Raw genomic sequence first — 27,732 nt, 5'->3', positions numbered from 1 at the left:
GGTGGCATGTACGTCCTCTGGCCACTTGAGAAGAACAAGGAGGCTTATGCCTATTGGGACCCGTGGCCACCGTCAGGGGGCGCCCTGAGTCTCAGAGGGCCCAGGACTGATTTACTTCCGCCACACCCGGGAAGATGGAGGAGGATCCCTCCAGGGATGCCCAGAGTGCTTCCAAGTGCTCTTTCGCCACACCAGGAAGTGACATCGGAGAGAGCACATGGAGCACATCTGGGTGAGAATAAAAGGGCCCGCCTTCCTACAGTCTGGGAGCTGGAGTCGGGAGTGGGAGTAGGACGAGGCTCCCATGGACAGAGGAAAGGCGGTCCAAGGGACAGAGTGAGAAAGGCCCAGGAGAAGGTGACTGGGGCAAGAGGCACCATGTGTTGTGCGGGACTGACTTGTGTGTTGATGGAGGAGAAAATAAAAGTGCTGTTTATAAAGATGCGGTTTCTGTCTGATGGTGTTTGGGCAAGTCTCACAATATATATATATATACATTTTTTATAGCAAGCTATGGGAGACAAAGAGTTTTTAAGGATTGTTTACCAAAAGCAGGATTCTGAAGCCAAAAAGCCTTTTAATAAAAACAAGTGACCAAGCCCAAAACATAATAAAAGGAACCAAAGACGAAAACGTGAAAATAGCGATCCTAAACTAACATGAAATCTTTTCCTTAACTTATAAAAATCATTACAAACTTTGATGTTTATTTTTTTGTATCTAGAAGTTTGGACAACAGCATCTTAAATAGAATTTGTTTGACGATATTGCATTTCACGTCTGAACATATAATTTTTTGTTGACAACAGGATAGTCACAACCACAAGAAAACTGTAACAAATGGCATTGAATATTATGTGATGATCAAAATGGTACTGTAGAGATGCCAGCAAAATAATGAAACACGTTAATAAAAATAAAGTAACCAAAACCATAACATTAACCAAAATACAGTAAGCAATGCAAGGGTGCATTTACAACAGCAGGATGCAAACAAATACAATCACAGCATCAACTAAGATACTTGATAAATATTCTGCTTTAGTCATCATATGCGGCAAAGTGATGGTGTGCACAGAGCAACAAGGAAACCAAAGCTACAAGCACAGTTAAATATAGTTATACAAGGCAGAATGAAAATGGTGAGTTAGTAACACCGTGCTGTGGTCCTGATGTCCAACTCACAAATTCAACTATTACAGAAAACTGTTTCTTTACAGCACTAGAAAGGAGTAGCATAATCTTAATTTTATGTGGCATGTTCTCACTATCTTATTATTGTAAACCCTTTGATTCCCTAACCCCAATTTTCAGTCCACCACACCGGTGCTGGTATTTATTTCTTTCCGCATCATGAATGCCAGCAGAAAGCTCTGTAATTTCCTAAGTAAGCTGACAATTATCCATTTTTCAGGGTTGAGACAAATGACGTGTGGATCCACTATTTTCTGACTTGCATTATTCCAAAACAATTCACTTCAAAGCACTTGCCGTCACACCGCACTCCTAAGTGCTCATATCTAGTAATTGTGTTACAATATATAAAAGCATATCTGTAGTTGGTAATATTACATACTCTTTGTCCCCAGTGCACAGTAAAATGTATTGTACACTAAACTGAAAAACTGATAAAAAAAATTTATTACACAATATAAGACAGGTATAAAATTTGATAGCCTGATATATTTAAATAAAGCTGTTTTCTGAGCTTCCTTTTCCTCTGCTTGGTTAGTGAGAGGTGAGCTTTATTCTGGCAGCATAAAGCTTCGGAAGTGTTTCCATTGCTGAGCAATTTGCCTTTGAAGCTGCTGTGTGAAAATTAGTTTACTAACTATAACTTTGGCGTTTTTAGTGCTGTTTAAGTTTAATGAATCTTAACTTTTTCCTGGATTGATTTATTTTTGAATAGACATATTTTTCATCTTTTGTTTATATCAACTTGTGTTTGTCTGTTGTTTTATGTCTTGTCTGTTGCAAAACATATATCTGGAAATAAATAATAGAAAGTGAATTCATATGAAGACAAGTCTCACAATTCAGTATATCGTATTTTATGTAAGGTGATGTTTAACTGGCAAAGGGGTTATTAAATGTGGAGATGGAAATTGGATGGCACTGGGTAGTACAGCCTGAGAATGAGAATGGAACTGACATTGGTCAATAAAAGCCACTTAGCAACACCAGTTTAATTAGGCAGAGACTATCAGGTGATAGTACACTCTGTCTTTGTGAATTAGGACCTGAAAAGAAATCTTCATATCAAGGTAAGCGAGAGGATCATCAAGAATTCACAGCACAATACCAAAAACATCAAAACAGAGAGGAAATGGTTGATTATTCTAGAAGGAGGGCAAAAGGTAGCTGTCATGGAGTTCCTACTGTTTACATGCTAAAGAGAGCTCATGGATGTGGGAAGTTAAGGCACAACCAAAGTTTCTGTACAGTAGCAGACTACTGCTCCTGTCTTGAAACACAATAAAATGTGTCAGTATGTCTGTGAATCTAGAAGCAAAAGTTAAAGCTTACTGATAGAAGAATGAGAGGCTATAGTCCAGGTAGAAAAAGAAAGGGCAAGTGAGTGGGATTTTGTTTTGTTTTGGACACATGGGAGCTAGCCCACCACAGTGTGACTAATCTATTTGGAAAAGCTAAATCGGTCAGATTTTACTTTCTTGTGAGATTTCCTTTGCTATTCTATGTCCAGTCAATGATTACCTTCCCGTTGTGTATTGTACTTTTAATTTGATTAAACCAGAATTTAATAAGGTGTTGATTTTCTTGGCATTATGTGTGAAGAGATGGCTTGGACACACCTCTGACACAATTATAAATTCTTATTTTGTGGTTATAGATCCACATGAAGTACAAAGCACAATAAGATGTCCTGCTGACTACACCAACATCTGTAAACAGCCAAATTCAGAACACTGATCGATTCATGTTATGAGCTTGTGCATTCCCAATCAAAATGTTTTTTGTCTAGCTTGGGTCACGGGGGTCTGCTGGAGCCAATCCCAGCCAACACAGGGCATAAGGCAGGGTGCCAACCCACCACAGGACACACACAAACACACCCACACACCAAGCACACACTAGGGCCAATTTAGAATCGCCAATCCACCTAACCTGCATGTCTTTAGACTGTGGGAGGAAACCGACGCAGACACGGGGAGAACATGCAAACTCCACGCAGGGAGGACCCAAGAAGCGAACCTGGGTCTCCTAACTGCGAGGCAGCAGTGCTACCACTGCAACTCCATGCTGCCCTGATGTCAATAATGTTTTCGATTATTTCACAAGGGTGTCATGCAGTGCTTTACTAAGTGTTAAGTATAATGATGGCAGTGATGGTATTGGCACTGAACAATACCCTTTGTCGGAATTCATGAAACACCATGCTTATGTCCTTTTGGATAATTATACGTAAGACTTGAAGTATTATTTCACACTGAAAATTTTAGTAGGAAACAAAAAAGACCACATAATATTTCAGCTGATGTCCTGGGCCTTCTTGCACATCTTATAAAGTTAATTGTTATGGCCGAATCCACAAGGGGCAATGTCTGTGTTTTCCTTTGACAGAGGGCCAATGTATTTAAAACAAAAAGGTGATGACAGATGTCCAAATGTAATGAATATTTCTTTCACAATTTTCTGTTTTGCAGAGTAAATGTCTTCCAAGTGTCATGTATATACTATTAATAACCAAATGTATACAGACTCATATATATATATATACACAGTCATATGAACAAGTTTGAGAACCCTTCTCAGCCTGCATAATAATTTACTCTACTTTCAACAAAAAAGATAACAGTGGTATGTCTTTCATTTCCTAGGAGCATCTGAGTACTGGGGTGTTTTCCAAACAAAGATTTTATAATGAAGCATTATTTAGTCGTATGATATTAAATCAAATGTGAAAAACTGGCTGTTCCAAAATTTGGGCACCCTTGTAATTGTGCTGATTTGAATGCATGTAACTGCTCAATACTGATTACTTGCAACACCAAATTGGTTGGATCAGCTCATTAAGCCGTGAACTTCATAGATAGGTGTGTCCAATCATGAGAAAAGGTATTTAAGTTGGCCAATTGCAAGTTGTGCTTCCCTTTGACTCTCCTCTGAAGAGTGACAGCATGGGATCTTCAAAGCAACTGTCATAAAATCTGAAAACAAAGATTGTTCAGTATCATGGTTTAGGGGAACTCTACAAAAAGCTATCTCAGAGGTTTAAACTGTCAGTTTCAACTGTAAGGAATGTAATCAGGAAATGGAAGGCCACAGACACAGTTGTTGTTAAACCCAGGTCTGGCAGGCCAAGAAAAATACAGGAGCAGCATATGTGCGGGATTGTGAGAATGGTTACAGACAACCCACAGATCACCTCCAAAGACCTGCAAGAACATCTTGCTGCAGATGATGTATCTGTACATAGTTATACAATTCAGCACAATTTGCACAAAGAACATCTGTACAGCAGGGTGATGAGAAAGAATCCCTTTCTGCACTCACGCCACAAAGAGAGTCGCTTGTTGTATGCAAATACTCATTTAGACAAGCCAGATTAATTCTGGAACAAAGTGCTTTGGACTGATGAGGCAAAGGCTGTAGGAGGTGTCTAGAGGCTATTATACAGTGCAATCCGGAAAGTATTCACAGCGCATCACTTTTTCCACATTTTGTTATGTTACAGGCTTATTTCAAAATGGATTAAATTTATTTTTTTCATCATAGTTCGCTTACGATAACGATTTATTTGCGTGAATCTGACAGACATGCAGTGGGCCGAGGGGAGGGGCGGGGACCTCCTTACAAAACACCAGCCTCGGGGCGTGTACCTTACCTCTGCTTAACTAGTGAATGAGAGAAATACTTAATGGATTTAGATCAGGTTTTTTTTTATATAATTTGCTTGAACATTCCTGTTGAATTTGCAGCTTCTCTCATTGTACATCATACTTTGCTTGCAGGAGCAATATATTTGCGCAGACCGAGATAGAGGCTGCGGTCCGAAGGGAGGGCAAAGTGTGACGTCAGGAGTAGGGAGCTGGGTGGGGCCCTCGTCACTGTCCTGTTTCACTACTATGTGGGCAGAGCCACAGGGGACGGCTAGTACTATATATATCTAAAATCCAATGTCTGTCTGTAGGTCTGTCTGCTTTTCATGAGAGAACTACTTAACAGATTTAGATCAGGTGTTTTTCTATAATTTGCTTGAGAATTCCGGTTGATTTTTCAATGTCTCTCATCGTGCTAAGTGACATAGTTCACTTGTTATACTGATTTACTTGCGTGAATCCGAGGGGAAGGGGGCGGGTCCTCCTCACTCATGTGCCGGCCTCTGTTGGAGTCGGTCTACCTTCTCACCACATGTTGGAGCATACCTTGCCTCGACTTAGCTAGTGATACCTGTTTGCTCAACAGACATTATCATCTACAGGTTGTTAAGTAGTAACTTTTGATGTTTTTGAGAGAGAGATCAGAGCTGCGTGTGTTTTAGAGGGTAGCTGCTGATTGCCAGAGATATTACGGCCACGTGCTCTTATCCCCACGTGGGGAATGCTCTCCCGTCAGAGCTGAACATGATCAGATACAGTGCCAATGTTTGACATTGGAGCGTACCTGCCTTCTGCTTGGCCAGAATTACATTTTTTTTAATTGATTTTTAAAGTTAGCACTGTTTCACTACTACATGGGTAAAGCTGCGGGGGACAGCTAGTTTAAAATATAAAGGCTCAGAAAATGGCCAACGAATTTTTAATTTTCTGTTAATTGATGCATGTCTGAATCGCCAAGTTTATTTAAAGTAATACAAAAAAAAAAGATTAGGAAACAATTTGTAGTCAGTTTTCACACATAACCATCTATAAGTAGTTTGAGTAATATGCAAAAAAAGCTGTTACTTACTTGTCTACCTTCCTATACACTTCATGGTCAAAAGCAGGGAAGAAGGTATCACAGTCAAAGCTTGCCATAATTTTTGTGATGTAGAGTAAGTCACACCAAGGATGCATCAGGGCCTCCTGATTGACATGAATAAGAAAATAAGAGCAAAAAGTGACGGTAAATGTTTGACAGCAAAATGTTACACATTGGGTACAAAATAAGATTTACCTTAAAAAGTAGTCAAGTACAGTGAATGGCGTTTAATTAGCAAGAATAAAACATTAAATGTTCCTAAACACTGTTCTGATTGAAATCTATTGCTGCCATAAGCCTAGAAACCATATTATATTATGTTTACCTCAAGATAGGGTCAAAGGTGCAAGAGCTTTATTAGGCAATACAAGACGACAACATCTCATACTTTAGAATGGCTAATTAACACAACATCTCAGGTTTTTGGAGGAGACTAGAGATCTTGGGGAAAATCCACATAGGTATTGGGAGAATATGGTAACTCTAAACAGCAAATGTCCTGGCCCAGATTTGAACTCTGGCTCCCAGAGCTGTGAGGCTGCATTGTCAAACACTATACCACAATGACTATTCAGGATGTTACCTTGTATGGTTCTACTCCACCTATGATCCAAATGATTTCAATGTCCTCACTGAGTGGCAGTGTTGATCCCAGCCTTATGGCATCTGGCAGATTTCTGCAGAGGTACTGAGCATGGCATGGCACAGAACTAAATAAAAAAAAAAACAAGAAGATTGTGTTTTGAGATGGGTGTAGTGGTGGTTCTGAGGCTAGGGATCTGCAGCAACAATCGGAAGCATGCCAGTTCAGATCCCGTAAACACCAGAAGTGACTCTTCTCCATTGGGCCCTTGAGCAAGGCCCTTAACCTGCAATTACTTCATCCTGGCTATGACGGTAATCTGTATCCAGCCCTGCATGCAAATCCTTCAACTTACAGGGAAAACTTGGGGGTTGGTGGCAGAGTTGGCGCTCCAGCCACCATAAAAAAGTAAACCTCACACTGTTCCAGTGTGATGCTGAGGTGTCACCCTCTGCACTCAAGTTCCAATTCTGGTGGGTCAGCACATGCTTCCAACCTCTCTCATCTAGTAGCAGCAGTCCAGTAGACATTTTGTATTCAAGACAACAATAAAAATAAAAGAGTAGTGTTCAGATGTATAGACAAATAATTTGCTCGCTTTGAATCTGTTTTTGAAGTTCACTTGAACCTGAAAATATGTTTTCTCAACCTTCTATTAGGCATACAGTGATTAAAGTTATTGTTTCAACCTTTTATGATTTTTTTTAAATATACTGTTAAGTTTGAGTCACTGTCCTTTCACTGTAATCACAACCCAGCTGGATTCCTGATTGAGATGCCTAGGATTTGAGAGTTTCCTCATGTTCATACGGGTTTCTTGTAGGAGGTCTGCTTTTATTGCTTGGAATCCTAAAACATTGCCAGATTTAACTGGTAATTATGTGTGAGTGTGCCAGTGAAACAGTGGTACCCTACAAAGATTTAATGCTAAATAAAGTTAATTCATCCATTTATTTTGGAATTCTTTTAAATTAGTATTCCATCAGGAACCTACCCTGGATGTCATCCCAGCCCATCACAGGTCACAGAGATAGACAAACACCCACCGACTATAATAAAAAAATGAATTGCCTAGAGAAAAACTTACATGGACAAGGACAGAACATGCATACTCCACACAGATTATGATCAGAGTAATGGAAGTTTCCTGACAGGTTTCTTTGAAAAATAAGTATAGCAAATTTTAATAAAATCAGTTCAATGAGAGCCAAGATGTTTTCATGCAGGCAGACATGAGGACACAACAAGTGCTTTTGCATTTTATGTATATGTACCTCAATATTTTTTTTAGTGTATGAACTTCAGAAGTTAAAAGTATGAGGGATTACATATAATGATGATGGAGACAATAAAACCCGTATATAGGCACATACTATGAAAAACTAACCATCACTTTATCTCCCCATCCATCCATTTTGTGAACTCATTTTTTTCATTGCAATGTTGTAGGAAGATGAAGCCTGTCTAGAGAGGAGTGGGCAAAAGGCCAAGAACCAACCTACAATGAACATTTACAACAGGCCAGTTTAGAGTAACCAGGCATGTTGACTCAGGGGAGACCCAAGTAGGTACAGAGAGAAACTCCACTGTCACTTGTGTGATCATACCGCAGCCTTTACGGAGGTGGGTTTAAAGGGGGCACAAGGAAAGGATTTGGAGATGGCATAGTAGCTCACATACCTACCCTTTAGAACATTAGAACAACTGTGATGACAACAAGCCGTTCAGCCCAACAAGCTCATTATTCCTGTCCAGATATACTTTCTCACTTTACCGAACATAACAATAATAAAGAGAGTTTAGCGCCTTGAGCATGTGAAATAAATAAAATGTATTATTATTAATATGTGGAAAGGACAGAACTGCCCAATTTTACTTCATCATAAGTGTGAAATGGACTATAGTTCATGTTGTTTCTTTCTTTGTTAACAGTTGTAAACTTTCATCAAACAACCTAAAAATGAGTCTTTATGAACATGAATGTTTTTATTATCGCCACTTAGTTCTGGCTCAGCATGACGTCGATTCAGAAAATAAATCCACAAAAGTTTATGATCATTAATTCACATAAGCACCATTTTCAACTTCATCTATATATATAATTCACTAAGGGCACGCATGAAACGGAGCGCAAGTAAGACACTGAGGGCACGCAAGACAGTGAGCGCAAGCAAGACAGAGCCCCGCCCGCCAGCTCTAAGACTATGGGATACGCTCGACAGAGCCCCGCCCGCCAACTCTAACCCTCCTACCACGTCATGGCATACGCACGACAGAGCCACGCACGCCAACTGTAACCGTCCTCCTGAGTCCAGCGTTGCTCTCGAGGCACGCAACAACTCACCAAACACAGCCTCAGTCGCTTTCGTCTGTGCAAAAGTCCACATGCACCTCTGAGCCACGTTGACTTTACACCGCACGCAAGACAGAGAGCCATAATCGGCAACTCACAGAGCCCCCGCCAACTCTAACTAAGGACAAGCAAGACAGAGAGCTCACGCAAGACAGAGAGCGCCGCCCACCAACTCTAAGACCATGGGATACGCACGCATTTAGTGTATAAATGGATATAAATAATTGCATGTAAACGATTCGCCAAAATCCGTTCTATGTAAATGATACTGTTTAAAACGTTATTGTTTTTTCATCAGAAAACCTGGTTTCCATGTCTACCTGTATTAGTTTAAATGGCACTTTTACCACTCGCAATAGGGCAGATGCGCTGATTTATCGTGTCGACTGGGCAACACAGTGAATGCGGCGTCTATCTATATATGTCTATGTTTTCCATAGCCTGCTACAGGAAGGTACTCTCTCGACCATTGGCATTGGTTTCGCTCCTTGTTATTTTCGTTATACTGCGACGGTGCTTTCCTAAGCCTTTGTTATACTGAATTCCTTTCTTACCATTTTCCGTTCCTATTCTTACACCGTCGTATGCTACGGCGGGCTTCGGCTAGTTTTAAATATTAATCTAAAAGTAACTGACTTCATTCACTTGCTGCGATACCTGTCAAAGACAGGTAATAGAATTAATTTAACAATATATGATATCTCTTGCCCTATGCATAATTTTAGAACCTTTCCTCTGTATCCTCATGTGTCTAAAACTTTCTTGTCCGGCACTGCTACTCTTGAGCACGTTCCCATAAAGCCTACTTCTCAGAGTCTGTCATTTCGAGGCGCTTGGCTCACCACCTGTCCACTGTTATACTTCCTGCCTTGAAAGGCGACTCTCTATGTGCCTCCTACACCTTTACTCCTCAATTTGTGTCTCACACAGTTCTTATTTAGATCGCATCACTAAAGCCAAACGGACCAATCAGATTGCTCAGAGAAGCACTCAGAGACCTTAGCATTTTATTAAGCAGGAGATTTTCCAAACCCATTTATTTTAATGCAGATTTACAAGGGCTGGAATCCTTCATGAAAGCATCCAGGTACAAAGCAGGAGCCATCCCTGGAAAGAATGCCAGTCCATGGCAGACCACGTGCACACACACACACACACACAAAAAGGGCCAGTTTGGACTTGATAACGTACCTTACCTGCTATTCTCTAACCTGAGTGGAGGAAACCATAATTTATGATTTAAAAATTCACAGAAACAGCAGGGACTCGCTTGTGGTTTCAAACCCACGTCCCTGTAGTTGTAAGGCAACAGCAGTAATCACTCGGTAAACATTCAGGGTGATTAATGCCCTCTAATTTAAATGTCTGAAAGAATTTCAAACATTGTGGTAAAATGGACTTCTGTCTGTTAAATGAAGTATGTCTTAAAGCAGTGAATAATTTGTGGACAGAAAATAATAGAATTTAGGTGTACAGTACATTTTAGATGTACAGTAGGTTTGGTTTAAAATTATTGTTAAGATAACTCTCAAAAATCATAGCTAGAAGGATGGAGAAAGTGCTCCCTTCGGTAATATCACAAGATCAAACTGGATTTATCAACGGTCGATACTTATCTTCCAATCTTCAACACCTGTTTAATGTAATATACTCACCAACAATGTCAAACACCCCAGAAATAATATTATCATTGGATGCAGAAAAAGCATTTGACATGATTGAATGGAAATACCTTTTTATTACATTAGAGAAATTTGGGTGTGGCCCAAACATTTGTGCATGGATCAAACTACTGTATACCAATCCAGAAGCTTCAGTTTGTATCAACAACATTTGTTCAGACTACTTTAAACTAGAACGTGGTACCAGACAAGGATGCCCCTTGTCACCGCTGCTGTTTGCAATCGCCATTGGACCACTGGCAATACATTGTCTAAATGCTAATCAGATAAAGGGGATTATCAGAGAGGGACTTGAACAGAATATTTCTCATTATATGCAGATGATATGGTACTGCATATATCAGACCCACAAAATACTGTGCCTGCAGTCCTAGCGGCACTCACAGAATTTCAAAAGATCTCTGGTCTCAGAATTAATCTGAATAAAAGTGTACTCTTTCCAGTGAATTCTCAAGCATATAATATTAGATTGGACACCCTACCTTTTATCATTGCAGATCAGTTTAAATACCTTTGGGTAAATATCACAAGTACACATAAAGCTCTATATCAACAAATTTCGCCATCTGTATGGAAAAAATTAAGCAAGACTTGCATAGATGGTCAACCCTTCATCTCACTCTAGCTGGAAGAATTAACACTGTTAAGATGAATATTCTTTCTAAGCTTCTTTTTGTATTTCAAAGCATTCCAATATACATCAATAAGTCATTTTTTAAGCAATTAGATTCAACAATAACCTCATTTATTTGGAACTCAAAACATCCACGTATCCAAAGAGTGACCCTACAAAGACAAAAGGCAGAAGGTGGCATGGCTCTACCTAACTTCACTGTTATTACTGGGCAGCAAACATACAAGCTATAAAAACCTGGACACAAATAGATGAACATACACAGGCCTGGTCTGCAATAGAAGTAAAATCCTGCAGTACTTCTTTATATTCCCTGCTTTGTGCCCCAATAAATGCAAGTTACCGCCAATATACTAATAACCCAATTGTGCTTCACTCAACATGGTTTAACATGGAACCAAAGTAGATAGCATTTTAAGATGGAGAATCTTTTATCTGTGGCACCTCTACAAGAGAACCACCTCTTTCAACCTTCGCAAACATATGCAGTTTTTAATATCTGGAAAAAATTTGGGATTATATTGCTTAGAGATCTTTATAGGGACAACACCTTTGGATCCTATGAACAATTACATTCCAAATTTAACATTTCAGCAACACATTTCTTTCACTATCTTCAAATCAGGAACTTTGTAAAACAGAAACTGCCCGATTCTCCTCATCTTTTACCCTCATCCATGCTGGAAAAATATTGCTCAATTTCAAGGACTTAGACACTATCCCTGCAATATATAAAATTATTTTACAGTCCCTCCCTTTCAAAGATCCAAAAGGACAGTGGGAAAAAGATCTCTCAATTAATATATCAGAAAAGGAGTGGAAGGTAGCAATGCAGAGAATTCACTCGAGCTCCATATGCGCAAAGCATCCAATTATTCAACTCAAAATTATATATCGAGCACAACTGTCCAAAATGTTTCCAGGGCAAGATCCAACCTGCAACGCTGCAATCAAGTCCCAGCCTCACTGGGTCACATGTTCTGGGCCTGCACCAAATTAACATCATTTTGGACCAAATTTTTAATTACCTTTCAGACAGCCTTGGACTCACAATCCCTCCTAACCCATTAACAGCTGTGTTTGGTGTTCTTCCAGATGGGCTTAAAGTGGAGAAGGACAAACAAACTGTGATTGCATTCACTACATTTTTGGCACACAGACATGTTGCTAAACTGGAAGAATCCTAACTCTACTCTTTTAAGTCAGTGGGAAACCAATGTTTAATACTATTTGAAATTATAAAATTATTATTATTATTCACTTAGAGGATCTGTGCAGAAATTTTTCAAAACCTGGCAGAATCTAATCAGTAATATTTTAGAAGAAGCTCTTAAAGCACCAAGGAATTAAATATCTCCACATTTCTTTTTCTTCTCCATTCATCTCTATTGCCCTATTAAACTCATCAATTTAGGTAGGTTTACAAGCTTTAGGTTTTACCTTGTTGGTCATGCTCTCTTTCTCAGGGGTGGGGGCGACTTGTTTTCAATCCTATTTTTTGTAAAAATTGATTGATTTGTATGGAATGATTAAAATAAAATTAATAAAATTAAAAAAATATATATTCTGTCAATTTCAAAATGATGTCATGTCAGGTGAATGCATTGACTGTATGCATGTTCCATTGATAATTTTAGAAATTACTATACAGAGTGTAGGAATGATTATAATGGCTCTTGAGAGCATGTGATATACAGTAGATGATGATATTTGAATAAATATGACACTGCTTTAAGTATGTAACCTTTTATTGTCAAAAAATTCAAATTTGTGAAAACAAACATATTAAGTAATTCTAATACTCTTACTCTTTTTTACATTTTAGAGACTTACAAATATGAATATATTCAGAAATACCAAGCACATTTTTCACGAATTCCACTGTCTTTAGATAATTCTCTCTTTTATCTCAATGACAAAAATGTGACATTTCTTGCATACATTTTTCTATAAAAGATATTAAAAAAAAAACTGCTCAGAGTATGAAAAAATTTAACATGTTCTTTGACAGTCTTATGGGCTGACAAGGTCAGTAAGTAAGGTCAAAGTTTTTAGTCTCAAGACTGAAGAAACAGCTTAACAGTGACAGAGGGAAATATGAGTTGAGTAAAAAGACATCTCCAAGGACAATTAAACCCCTAATTATCAGACCAGGGTAAGGTGGTCCTCAACTTGGTTTCTTTTCAGCCTTGTAATTATGTTTAATTATATCTATCCATTGATTTTTATAATTCCCTTGCCTTATAATAGTTCACAGTGCATGTGAAAGTGAAATCTATTAAATACAGTTTGAGTTTTATCTCACAGCTCCAAGATGTTATATATTTTCCATATGCATGAAGATACTTCGAACAGTGGTGAGGACAGTGGAGAAAATCATCGGGTCCTCAATCCCATCTGTTCAAGAATTACTCTACTCACGTTGCCAGAGCAGATCCATTAAGGTCATAAAAGATCCCACACACCTGGCACATGGGCTATTTGAACTTCTGCCCTATGGAAAACATTACCCAGTATGCACTGCAGAACAACCAGATTTAACAGGAGCTTCTTCCCCCAGGCCATCAGAATACTAAACTCCGTCAAATAACCTTTGACCTTTTGCTCTCTTACCGTGCACTTTATTACCACAAACAGGTCTTAAGTTTACATTATATCGTATTGTAATATTGTACAATATTACATTGTATATATTGTATATATTATGTATAAATATTGTATCCACATAGTGCAATAACACAATCACTGTGAAACGATGTGCAATATTTTCTTTCATGTTATATTTCGCCCACTGACTGGCTTACATTTATATATATCTTTTGTATTTATTGTTTTTACTGTGCTGCCTTGTGCTGTCTTACCTACTTTCTGTGTAAGAAGTGAAATGTTTGTAATGTCTGTATGTTGTCTTTTATGCACTTGTTTTTTATGTCTGCACATTGAGTCTGGAGAAACGCAATTTCATTCAGCTATGGATCCGTCGTTGTACTGTTGTATGGTATGAATGAGAATAAAGTTCACTTACTTACTTACTTAGAGTTTCCCTCTCATATCCCTAAGGAATATGTGTGAACTTACTAGGTGATTCTGAGTGGCATCTCCTTTGAACTTGGCACCAAGTTTAGGGTTGGTCTTCAATGTACCCAATGCAGCAAGGAAAGACACTGGCTCCCTGGGAGCCTGGACTGGATAAGCAGGTTATAAACTCAAAGGATGGATGAATGAGTGTCTTCTGGTACCATGTTATTAAAGTTAACGAGTTAGTGAATGGTACTGTTAAAAATGAAAGACTTTTGTTTTGATTACCAACTGGTTTCCAATTGCTGTTCATGATTCCTGGTAATCTTGGAATTGTAAAAATCTTCTTTTGTTATTTTATCTTGTACTCCGCATTTAACAAGAGAAGATTTTTAATAGCCCAGTCCAGGGTTTAATCCTGCTCTGCACTTGATGCTGCTTGGATAGGCACATCTTCCATCAACGTTAAAATTGAATTAGTGGTTTTCATTAAATGGATTTGTAGAACATTTATAGCACCCTTCAAGACCCAGCAGTTTTTTTGAAGTAGTTCTTTGATACACTTTTTCCTAATCAGTTTGAGTCTTATTTGTTCCAAACAAACTCTTAAAGACTTGGTTTTACTTGATCATTTGTTGACTTGATAATTAATTTATGTGCATGTGTATAAGAATCCTTATTTTGTGTTCTTACAGCTTTAGCAGGTATTTTACAGAAAACATAATTCTGACAATACAAAAAAGAACAAATGGGGGATGGAATGCCTTCCTGGAAGGAAAAGAAAATAGAGCAAGGAGAGAAAGAACAAGGAAAGACCTTAAAGAAAAGAAAAACTATAGCTGGTCAATGGAGGACCCCCATTCACATGTAGGTGTGGATAGACGGGAGCATTCAGACAGAGCTTAGTCTCGTAGGGCCAGATATGATTCTCGAATGAGAATACACGTCAGGGGACAACCTGCTAAAAAGTTTGAGGTGAATAACACTGAAATCTGCCACTGACAAGGCTCCATTCATGGGATTTTTTCCTAAAAATCTGCCCCCTATTTCCTCCAATCCATGCATTTTAAAATGAAGTAGTGCAGTGTTTCACAAACAACCAAAAAAAATCTCCTCATGTATTACAAAAATACATACATTTATTAACAAGAGCACCACAAGTTGCATGTTAAGTACACTAAACATTATTTTTTATAGTATTTTTGTCATTTAGTCTGAGAAGTACAAATTTCAAGGTACTGTGTGTTTATGACAATAAACCTGACTATACTATCAATGTAGGAAGTATATAGAGGAATATTTCAAACAAAATGACTTAAATAAGTAAAAACATAAGTACATAAATGTATTGTGAACTGTACAAATGAAAATGTGACAACAGATAAATAGAAAGACAATGATATGTGAACATCAATAATGTTTCATGAAAAATATTTTTAGCTGTCTATCTATCTATCTATCTATCTATCTATCTATCTATCTATCTATCTATCTATCTATCTATCTATCTATCTATCTATCTATCAATTTTATCACCGATTTATTTCAGGAACACCACACAACTTTATTTATGCTTTGAAATGAAAACTATCGGTGTTATCAGTCGAAGATTAGAGGGTGGGCTCTAGAGTACAGGGGACATGAAGTCGTGACTTTGCACATGCCTATGAGATACAGAATTCAAAAAGTAGGCAGAGTGCATGATCAACACTGAAACTTTGTGCATCCCCTCTACTGATAATTCAGCATTCAAAACACAGCATCAGAAATAGTGAAAGGGGATTAAAAATGCAGACAGTCAAATAGCAGATGCTCTAAACTCACATTTTTCTGACGTCTTCGCATGTGAGGAAGTGTATAACGTCCCAGTGATAGTAGGGACTACTAAGGAGGAACTGAGTGAATTGGAATTTGTAGAAGGAGAAATACTGGTTAGAGCAAATAGTCTGAAATCAGACAAATCACCAGGACCAGATAATATTTATCCTCGTGTTCTTAAGGAGGCTAGTGAGTATGTATTTAAACCCATGACAACTATTTTAGGAAGTCATTGCACACTGGGTAAATTCCAAAGGAACTGAAAATGGCAAATATTATTCTGTTATATAAAAAGAATGACCAGGTAGATCCAAGAAACTATAGGCCACTAAGCTTAATGTGAATCACAGGCAAAGTAATGGAAGGAATTATTAAGGATAAGATTGAGCAACACATGGCAAGGACAGGAGTTATTCTGAACAGTCAGCATGGGTTCAGAAGAGGGAGGTCGTGTGTTACCAACTGGCTTGAATTCTAAGAGGAGGCAACAAAAGGATACGATCAAAGTGGAGCATAGGATATTATTTATCTGGACTTTCAGAAAGCATTTGATAAGGTCCCACGTGGGAGGTTGGGCATCAAATTAAAAGAAGTAGGAGTTCAGGGTGATGTTTTTAGATGGGTGCAAAATTGGCTCAGACACAGGAAGCAGAGGGTGATGGTGCGAGGAACCTCATCAGAACTGGCCGATGTTAAGAGTGGTGTTCCACAGGGGTCAGTGCTAGGGCCTCTGCTATTTTTAATATTTATAAATGATTTGGATAGGAATATAAATGACAAGTTGGCTAAGTTGGCAGTTGATACCAAGATAGGTGGATTAGCAGATAATTTAGAATTCCTTAAATCAGTGTTTCCCAAACTCAGTCCTGGGAACTCCCTGTGGCTGCAGGTTTTTGTTCTAACCACATTCCTAATCAGTGACAACACCTGATAACACTGATCTCATTTAATTAGCTAGTATTTATTTTTCGACATTCAGAAAAGCATAGCAGCATGATTTGTACATTTATAAGACATTTATAAATATTTGTGCTTTTGCTATATATTTAAATGCTCAACTCTCTTTTGTTGATTTCATTATACTTTGCCCTTTCTCTGTGCAGTTTCCCCCCCTTTGTTGTATCTTAAAATGGCAATTTAAAAGGAGCAGATCAGACACACAGGCAAACAATAGTGAATAATCAAAGGCTGCAACTACTTTAGAATCAGACCCAGCAATTAGTAAATAATGGAATAATTAAACAATTAGAACACCTTGAAAAGTAGAGAAGGACTTGGATAGCATACAGGCTTGGGCAGATATGTGGCAGATGAAATTTAATGTCAGTAAATGTAAAGTATTACACATAAGAAGTAAAAATGTTAGGTTTGAATACACAATGGGCGGTCAGAAAATCAATCGTGCACCCTTTCAGAAGGATTTCAGAGTCGTAGTGGACTCTAAGCTATCGACTTCCCGACAGTGTTCAGAAGCCATTAAGAAGGCTAACAGAATGTTAGGTTATATAGCACGATCTGTGGAGTACAAGTCCAAGGAGGTTCTGTTCAACCTTTATAATGCACTGGTGAGGCCTCATCTTGAGTACTGTGTGCAGTTTTGGTCTCCAGGCTACAAAAAGGACATAGCAGCTCTAGAAAAGGTCCAGAGAAGAGCGACTAGGCTGATTCCAGGGTTACAGGGGTTGAAGAAAGATTAAATGAGTTGAGCCTTTTCAGTTTAAGCAAAACTAAGAGTAAGAAGAAACGTTAAAGTGTTTAAAATTATGAGGGAATTAGTACTGTGGATTGAGACTTTTACTGTAAAATGAGTTCATCAAGACATAGTTGGAAACTTGTTAAAGGTAAATTTCACACAAACATGAGGGCTTTTCTTCACACAGAAAACCATAGACACATGGAATAAGTTACCAAGTAATGTAGTAGACAGTAGAACTTTAGGAATTGAAAAAAAAAATAGACATGAAGTTATTTTTAAAATTAAGGGGATAGGACTGGTGAGCTTTTTTGAGCTAAATGGCTTGTTCTCGTCTAGATTATTCTAATGTTCTAACAGAAAACTTGAAGCTCTAGCCAAAAAGAATTATGTTTGGGGTAATGACAAAACTTCAGCATTCGTGTTTATTAAGCAACTTAATTTTTTCCATTTATTGATGTGCCCAATTACTAAATAAATGCTTAGAATGATTGGCACCCAGTGCAGTATGGCTCACCTCAGATTGCGGCTTAGGACAGCATTCACACAGTTGGCAAGTGGTAGCAGGTTCTCAGGAAATGTCTCCCAGCACTTCCGTCCCCAAATCAGCAAGTTCTTATGGTCTGTAGTACAAAGCAATATTTTAGATTTAGTCATCCAATTCAAAGTGGGCAAGGCAGGAATCAACACTGGATGAGGTGCCAGCAAATTGAAAAATGATTTCTATTCTCTTCATACTGCTGTAGATTGTCATGCAGATACTCCTCTCGCATTGCAAACCCATGCAGATTAGGTTAATAGGTGAACCGAGAATTATCTCCTTGTCAGAATGAGTTCTGTTTCACTGGTGCCCTGTCCACTGCTTATGTTTATTGCTGTTAGGATAGGCACTGGCTCCTTTTAATGTCCTTTTAATTTAAAGAACAAAACACTACAAAATCCAATCAAATTATAATAAGAAAGAAAAAACACAGAAAGTACAATTGAAGGCAATAAATTAAACAAAATCTCATTTCTTCTCCACTTAGAGTTGTACAAGAGGTACTTTATATAGAATAAGACAAAATAAAACATGATCACATGCTTGCTTTTCAATGACCTTAATAAACACATTTGGTCACATCCATTTAAAGAGAATTAGATTTTTTTCCAGTTTCAGATAATATATAACTTTGCTTTTCCACCGAGTTATTGAAGATTTATTAGAAGTCTTCCAGCTGTGGAATAGGCTTTTACAACTGAGTTTTCATACCACAATGCTAACCCATGTGGAGTCACTCCAGATGCTGCTGTTAAAGTGCTAGGAGTCTGTTTAGATCAAAGGACGTCCAAGAGAGATGCAAAACATTCTGCCTAAATGGTTTAAGGGTAGTAAATTCCCAGAACATTTGACCTTGCAATGGGGGCACTTCGTGACATTGCTTACAGGTTAAGTCTTGCCCTGGGCACATTTAGATGGAGATATGTGATTGGTGAGCAATTTGTACTTGAATTATGACATGCTTGGCACTTACTGAACTAGAAAGTATTTTATGAATGATTGCATTTACATTTCTTTTCTGAACTTGTAACCTGTGATCCTTTTCCCTTTATTTCCTATAATCAGGGGTACATTCCTTAAAATTTGTTGATATATGTACTTCTAATTGAAAACATAGATTCAGGAAACAGTCAAATGCTTATAGTTTTGTTTACAATATCTAGTATTTAAGTAGAGTATCATTTTTTTGTAATTATTCTTGTAATGATTTTTAAGGTGCGGTGATCTGGTGCCCTGCCCGGAGTTTGTTTCCTGCCTTGTGTCCTGTGCTGGCTGGGATTGGCTCCAGCAGACCCCTGTGACCCTGTGGTTAGGATATATAGCGGACTGGATAATGGATGAATGGATGATTTTTAAGGGTTTTTAAGTATAGCAATTTTGTTTCTGCAATTGTTTTATGTCCTATTGTAATTTTTTTTTATAATTTTAAAATGACATCATAATTCTTTATTTATTGTGCCCCATTTTTGGCAGTTTGTTGTTGGGGACAATGACTCATTGCTACCACATGATGACTGGAAAGCTGTGATAAATGATGTAGTCAAGCCATCACTATTTAAAATGGCAGTGTCTGAACTTCCTTGCCCAAGTTTCTCGATTCCCAAAACAAAACTTTTCTGTGGTAGCTATTGTTTCAAATCTTCGGATAGACATGACTTTATTGCCAAGAATATCAACTCTGATTTTTGATTTGCATATTCAGCTTTGGTTACATGGATGTCTTTGATGTTTTGAGTTTGACGTCCACTTGCTTTAGACTTCTATCAAAGTGTCAGAAAAATTAAGTTGTTAAAAGTGCAATTTCATAATATAATTTTTGGCTAGAAAACTAAATAAGATTTTAGTCTGTTGACCAACACAAAGAGTCAATCAGTTTTTCAGAAAGCATTTAATAAGGTGCCACATAAGAGGCTGGGCAACAGACTAAAAGAAGTGGCAGTTCAGGGTGTGGTGTGTAGTTGGGTGCAGAATTGGCTCAGACACAGGAAGCAGAGGGTGATGGTGCGAGGAACCTCATCAGAACTGGCCGATGTTAAGAGTGGTGTTCCACAGGGGTCAGTGCTAGGGCCGCTGCTATTTTTAATTTAAATAAATGATTTAGATAGGAATATAAGTAACAGACTGGTTAAGTTTGCAGATGATACCAAGATAGGTGGATTAGCAGATAATTTGGAATTCGTTATATCATTACAGAAGGACTTGGATAGCATACGGGCTTGGGCAGATTTGTGGCAGATGAAATTTAATATCAGTAAATGTAAAGTATTACACATAGGAAGTAAAAATGTTGGGTTTAAATACACAATGGGCGGTCGAAAAATCGAGAGAACACCTTATGAGATGGATTTAGGAGTCATAGTGGACTCTAAGCTATCAACTTCCCGACAGTGTTCAGAAGCCATTAAGAAGGCTAACAGAATGTTAGGTTATATAGCACGATCTGTGGAGTACAAGTCCAAGGAGGTTCTGCTCAACCTTTATAATGCACTGGTGAGGCCTCAACTGGAGAACTGTGTGCAGTTTTGGTCTCCAGGCTACAAAAAGGACATAGCAGCACTAGAAAAGGTCCAGAGAAGAAAAGCTATGTTGATTCCAGGTCTATAGAGGATGAGTTATGAGGAAAGCATATTTTTTTCTTTTTTTTCTGTCCAATCATATCTTAGTGGTTGAATATCAGTGTGACAAAGTCACTTCATGAAAGAGAAGCACCAAGTGGGCAGATCTACAAACAGCACCCTGAACTGAGAACATCCTGACTCTATTTTTTGTAAAAAAAACACCATAGTGTTAGACTGACCTGCTCAGCAAATGAACCTTTCAGTTAGCTTTGTTAGGCAGAATGGCCTGTTCTCATCTAGATTGTTCTAATATTCTAATTAAATTCAGTTTTCCAGTGTTAAGTCATTATTTATTAAAATTGTACTTTCAAGATCTCAGTGTCTTAGTTCTGTGTATAAACAACAATACTGTAGCTATATTACATAGATTGTAAGATGAATCATAAGCTGTTGTCCTTACATCTAAATTATACATCTCAGTATTTATATTTCAGTAGGGGGGTGTGCCCCCCTGGCCACCAATGGTGGCTAACTACCCCTCAATAGTTTGTATTGCTTGCTATTTGTCCACAGGTATATTCCAACAGGGTCCAAACTCTGGCCCTGAGATTTATTTATAGTTAAATCAAATGCTAAAACTATTGGAAATTGTCATCTATGTAAGGTGAGTGGTAATCTACTAGCTGAAGTATCACCAATATTTAACTTAATACGTGGAAGGAATACAATTTCTCCTTAATGGTCATCAATCATTTTGTCAGTAATTGAATGTTTATGTAGTTTTACAATTTGTACGCATGTACATAGACTTTATTTGTTGACTGCTAACACACGACTGAACTACTCGTGTTCTTAGGGGTGCGGATGTACTGTATATAAGATATTTTATTTGATGTATGCACACTAAATTGGTTGTATTGACATGAGAGTATCATTGTTGTATTCTCCTAATAAAGACAAAAAAATGACATATAGATGTATACTATATGATGTATGGTTTTGAAGAAAAATTAGTGTTGCATAAAAACATCAAATGAAAACACTGCACAATTTCACTGATCTTTTCACATATATATAGGGTGGTCCAGATCTAATTATGCAATTTTCATTACGCTACAACTTATTACGTTTATTACATAGAAAATCACCTGAAAAATCCCAGACCTTCGAGAAGTGTGCGAACTGACGACATGAAGAATCATCTTAGCACCGAACTAGAATTGTCCCCGCATAAATCAAAGTCATCCAGACGATCAGGACCTGCATAATTAGATCTGGACCACCCTATAGAGTAGATATGATGTGAATTGTGTACAACTTTCTGGAAGTTAATTCTACCTGTGACCGTAGCAATGAACAAATCAACAGGTACAGCCACAATATCATGTAACCTTTTAGTCTTAAAAAGACTAAGAAGAAGATTAGCACAATGTCTACTGCATCACATATCTGGAGTGTTTGGTCCAAAATCTAGCCTGGTCACTTCCTATGAAGAGTTTGCCTGTTCTCTCTAAATCTCTGCAGAGTTTGTCTCCCCTATTGTGATGTACATCACTAGTGTAACTGGTATATTTCACTATATGAGTTAGTGTATACTGGTCTATTTCGTATATCCTGATGTGAGCTAGTGTCCCATCTAGGATGGGTTTCTACCTTGCACTCAGTGCTGTTGGGATTGGTTCTGGCCTCTGCAATCAAGAACTACATGAAGTGGCTTTAATATATGAATAATAGAATGATAACTCTTGGTCCAGCAAACTAATGGTATCTTTCCCTAAAAGAAGTCAATGGTGACAAGATTTTATTTATTCTAGCAGTTGTTTTCAGATCCTTTAAGTTTGCTTCCATTCCCAAGGGCATAAACTAGTTAATGAACTCAGGAAAACAAATAAGCAGGAAGGACAGGCTGGGGTTAACTCGATTCTTATTAAGGTATGGTTTGAATGATAATGAAACCATCAAAAACAGGCTTATCACTAATGCTGGATACTTGTAACCTTTGATTTTTTTTTTTTTTTACATTCATGACTGTTTTATAGAATGACACACACAAAGACTGATCAGCTTCCTCAAAGCTCCAGAGGCTTAGGTTTGATTTCAGAGCTGATCAGCATCTATGTAGAGTTCTGACCATTAGTCTGTGGGATTCCCCAGAAGCCATGCTTTTTTTCTCCAATTGCCGAAGTTTATTTGATTTATGATTGACCCCTGTGATGTACTAGTCACTTTTACTTTGTTTCCTGCCCCTGAAGCCACCAGAATTGACTCCAGGTCTAGTCTGCCCCACAATGGAAAAGTAGGTTCAGAAAGAAAATCTCTTTATTGGTGCTTGTTACTTCCAAGAAGCCATGTTTTGCTAAAGTTAACAAACATACACAGGGTTAATTTAGAATCGCCAATAAGCCTGACAAACTAGTCTTTAGAATGTGTTAAGTGAAAAAAAGGAAGAATTGGGTTTGAGGGCAGGACTCACAGACACAAGTGAGAATGTAGGAAATCAACCAGGCACAGGATTCAAACTCAGAATTTGGAGTGCCATTTGTGGCAAATTTAATTTCATTATGCAAAATGAATGCAATGTCTGCGCCAAAGACATTTTTCAAAACCTGTTTTAAAAGGCATTATTTCACATGTATTAGATCATCGCTAGCAAGCCAAAATTCATTCCAGCAGCCTCAGCCTCAGGCAGGAATTGTTCCCTGCCCATAGTGTTAACTGGCACCCTATGAGCAAGAATGGGTGTGTGATCAAGTGTGTGAATGAGTGCCCAGCCCTGCACTGGACGGCCACACTGTCCAGGGTGGGCTTCTGACTTTAATCCAGTACTGCTGGGTTAGGCTCTTATTTTCATGTCTCTGAATTTGGAGTAAGTGGATTGAATTAAAACTTCTGAAATCTTCTCAAGTAATAGTAATTTTGTTCTTACCTGGTGAAGAAACAGATGATATCATTTTGAGAAAAAAGGCAAACTCTTTTCTGGTGAATAAAAAAAGAGATAAATAAATAATAGTTTAATATAATGCTAAATGAAAGAAAATGTTCAATATTATTATAAGATATTTTGGAAGTTTATGAGTGAGCTTAATGAAATGAAAAATACTCAAATTCCAGCCCATGAAATATAAGGCAGGTGAAGCATGAGGATAGTCCCATAAATTGTCTGCATGTCATGATGGGCATCTTCCGATCATCACGCCAATCAGTGTCAATTGGTAATGGGTTAGTCCGTATTACCCCCCCATTTCATTATGTATAAAAGTATAAAACTGAATTTGATTTAAGTTGGGTTTTGGCAGCATGCTGACACCATGGTTACTACTACTGTCTCCCAGTTTCACAGACATTAATTTGATTCCTGAATTGGCCATTGCCCATGTGGAGTTTGTATGTTCTCCCATGGTTTCTTATTATCTGATTTTCTCCCTTTTCCCAAAAAGTAACCCATCAGGCTAGTCTAATTGGTGACCGGTGTGTGTGAGAGCACTGTGTGTGTGCATGAAAGTGCCTTTTGATAGAATGACATCTATGATGAAAAATTAAAACATAAACCTCGAGATCCTGTGATGTTCACAACCAACTTCTGTGCAAGGACACACTTAAATAGCCTCTGATCATTTTTACAAATTCCCTAAACAGCTAGATGGACTCCACCTTTGTGGTATGAAGATGCTTTGGTAACATTTACATTTCTCGGAAGTCTCACTGTAGGTTACTACAAATGTTGATAAAACCAAACTACAGTAGTGGCCAAAAGTTTTGGTAGTGACACAAATGTGTTTTGCAAAATTTGTGGCTTCAGTCTTTGTGGTCGAAATTCACGTTTTTTTATATATTATTGTGCAGATACATATTAATTCATTGCAAAGAGCTTTATTAACATAAACAGTTAACTTTATCACATTAACCCAGTTTTACTTATTTTGGCCCTGGCACAAAATGAACAGCTAAAAGTCCTAGCAAGCGCCAGGACCATCTGCTACAAAATTGTAAAATCGAAGAAGCCACTTCTTCCCAAGAAAAACATCAAGGACAGACTGAAATTCTGCAGGAAGTGCTAGGATTGGACAGCAGAAGACTGGTGCAAAGTTATTTTTTCGGATGAATCTTCCTTTCAGCTGTTTGGGACATCTGTAAAATGTATTGTCCAGAGAAGGAAAAGGTGAGTCCTATGTCATGCCTAAACAGTGAAGCATCCAGAGTCAATCCATGTGTGAGGTTGCTTCTCATCCAAGGGAGTGGGTCCACTCACAATTCTGCCCAAGAACACTGTCATAAATGAAGAATGGTATCAAAACATCCGCCAAGAGCAACTTCTCCCAATAATCCAGGTGCATTTTGGTGATGAAGAATGAAGTGGCTCGGAGATCATGTCCTTGAAAGTTTGGACCAGTGGCCAAGAAACTCCCCAGATCTTTATCCCATTGAGAACCTGTGTTTAATTCTCAAAAAGCAGGTGGACAAGCAGAAGCCCACAAATTGTGATCAAGCACTAAAAAGGCAAGAATGGATCACCATCTGATAGGATTTGGCTCAGCGGCTGATATCTAGAATGGCAGAACGAACTGTAGAAGTTATGAAGAAGGGTCAACACTGTAAATATTGACTCTTTAAATATATATGATGTATTTGCCAATAAAAGCCCTTGAAACGTATGAAAAAAGTTTATAATGATTTGACAGTTTACCATAGAAACATGTAAAAAATAATCTGAAAATCCTGAAGCAGCAAAATTTGCAAAACACAACATTTGTGTCTCTGCCAAAACCTTTGGCCACTAAAAAAAGCTATTTACATTCAATTAATGAGCAAATCATTTGTGATGCCATGTGGTGGCTGAGAAGCGTTGTGTCTCAGTGACCTGGGTCAGCCTGCGATTCATTTATTCTGTGGCAAAGCAGTTTTGACAGATGTGATGTGATGTGCTGTAGGCCTACGTGGTGGCTGGGTTGATGAGAAGATAACTGGCTGAGCTATTAGTTTTTCGTACGCCGTGTACTATTCATTGTAACAGCAATCGCATTATTACATATACCAGGTGATAGCAGATGACCATGCTGGTGCTTTATGCCTTTCCATGACCCCCAGAACGCAGAGGAGAGGCGCTATGACACTCAGGATTTTGTGCTCTCAGTTGCAGGACACAGCCAAATACTTTTGAATGTATGAGGCAGGGTCTCGACGCGTCAGGAACGAGGCAGCTCTACCAGCCAATGAAGTTCTGCGGCATCATGATTGCATATGTATGAGGTTGATTAGCATGCTCCATATATGGATGTTTCAGGGCGGTGTTCGACTCACGTTCCCATACGCATATAAGATAAATTATGTACTGTAGAAATGTGCGTATGAGAGGTTTTTATAAAATATATATTTTTTTCTTTTTCCTGTTTTTTGTTTGTGCACATATTCTCATGCTCAAAATCATGCAAAGTTTTATAAATGAGACCCCAGGAGTTAGTCACAAAGGGATACTCTGACATGGATGAAGGAGAAAACTGTGAAAATCCATGTGGACATGGTGCAATAAAGCCAAACCACTAACTGTCTTAAGTGTTTAATTTGTCAGATTTTAATATGAATTAGAGGTGAATGAATTTAAAATTTCAAGTACAAACATAGTATCAGTTCCCTAGCCTTGAGCCATTATTTTTTTCCAGAGTACCAAAATATTTATTTCTAAAGCATGACATCATAATTCAAACTATCTTTTACAATTTCTGTGTTACTCTTAACATTGTATGTTTTAACCATACAGTGACATGAATTCAGCCATAAACAATGAGCTGGAAACAATGAAAACTGAGTAAATAATGAAGCATCTGAATCCTACTTAATACTGTAAAGACAGTGCAATATCAGAGAAGGTAATTAAAGAATGAAACTTTACTGCCAATACTTACGGGAGGTTCCATGGTAACTGGCCATTCTTTCCGATGCCCATGTTTTTACATGTCGCTGCTATCAGTCTGACTGGCTTGGATTGCACTTCATCAGTATACACTTGCATGATTCACCAAACAAACACACACACACACACACACTGCTTTTAGGCCTCACAGACAAGGCTTTATGCTCCCCCTGTTTCTTGCTCAATCGCTTTTCAACTTTTACAAAGAGAAACTGCCTCCATGGCACAAAGTCACTGAAATTCCAATAGTGTAACGCAATAAACCAATTGAACAAACCAGTTTTGTTAAAACAATAAACAAATAACTGGCTAAATAAAATGATAATAGTGTTGTGGTTTGTTTAGTGTTTTAGGGAAATGTGAAAGTGCAGAAAAAAAACAATGTCCATAAAATGCACTGTAATGTGATGACCTCATAGGTAAATAATGTAGGAAATAATGTTCAGGGACAAGCTTATCTGTTGGGAGCAAGAGAAGTGATCTGGCACAAGAGGGAAACTGATTGTGTCAGGTTTTTTTGTTTCACCTTTTATAGCTTGGGATAGAAGGTAGATGATTTCAGGACTATCTGTTGTTAAAATAAAATGCTAAATGCAATATGTTTTAAAAAAGAAAAAATCAATTTGAATAGCACTGCTGTTTTCAGGAACGCTGAACATGCCCTGGAGTCTTACGTAGTAGAACACTGACGCGGTTACTGCAGAGATGTTGTCTTGAGTGCCTCAAGTATTGTGTTTTAAAGATGGGGTAGCAGGCCGACTACACTCTTTTTTTTTTTTATTTTCTTTTCATGCAACTTAGTTACTAGGGTGCTGTACCATGTTAGCCATTACAGAAGAAGTGAGAAGTTAAGCAAAATGACACCTTTTATTGGCTAACTAGAAAGATTACAATATGCAAGCTTCAGGCAAGATGTAATCTGAAGAAGGGGCCTGAGTTGCCTTAAAAGCTTGCATATTGTAATCTTTATTATTAGCCAATAAAAAGTGTCATTTTGCTTAACTTCACTCTATATGCAACTT

The 27,732-nt window shown here is 38.0% G+C and overlaps 1 protein-coding gene across 1 annotated transcript in view; it reads right to left on the bottom strand.

The window, feature by feature from the left end:
• The window catches only part of zgc:153031 (uncharacterized protein LOC557552 homolog), a 32,131-nt gene extending 5,136 nt beyond the window's left edge, over nucleotides 1-26,995 (bottom strand). Inside the window, exons 1-5 of the mRNA XM_039761623.1 lie at nucleotides 26,703-26,995; nucleotides 23,729-23,778; nucleotides 18,221-18,326; nucleotides 6,506-6,632; nucleotides 5,911-6,026 (exon numbers count right to left, since the gene is read on the bottom strand). Coding sequence (XP_039617557.1) covers nucleotides 5,911-6,026; nucleotides 6,506-6,632; nucleotides 18,221-18,326; nucleotides 23,729-23,778; nucleotides 26,703-26,809 — 506 coding nt within the window. The 5' untranslated portion in view covers nucleotides 26,810-26,995. The remainder of the gene's footprint in view (nucleotides 1-5,910; nucleotides 6,027-6,505; nucleotides 6,633-18,220; nucleotides 18,327-23,728; nucleotides 23,779-26,702) is intronic.
• Nucleotides 26,996-27,732: the final 737 nt, after the last annotated feature.

The sequence above is a fragment of the Polypterus senegalus genome, chromosome 8, assembly GCF_016835505.1.
Source record: "Polypterus senegalus isolate Bchr_013 chromosome 8, ASM1683550v1, whole genome shotgun sequence".
Lineage (NCBI taxonomy): Eukaryota > Metazoa > Chordata > Cladistia > Polypteriformes > Polypteridae > Polypterus > Polypterus senegalus.
Note: the sequence above shows the minus strand (reverse complement) of the source record. Positions and strands in the feature narration are given on the sequence as shown.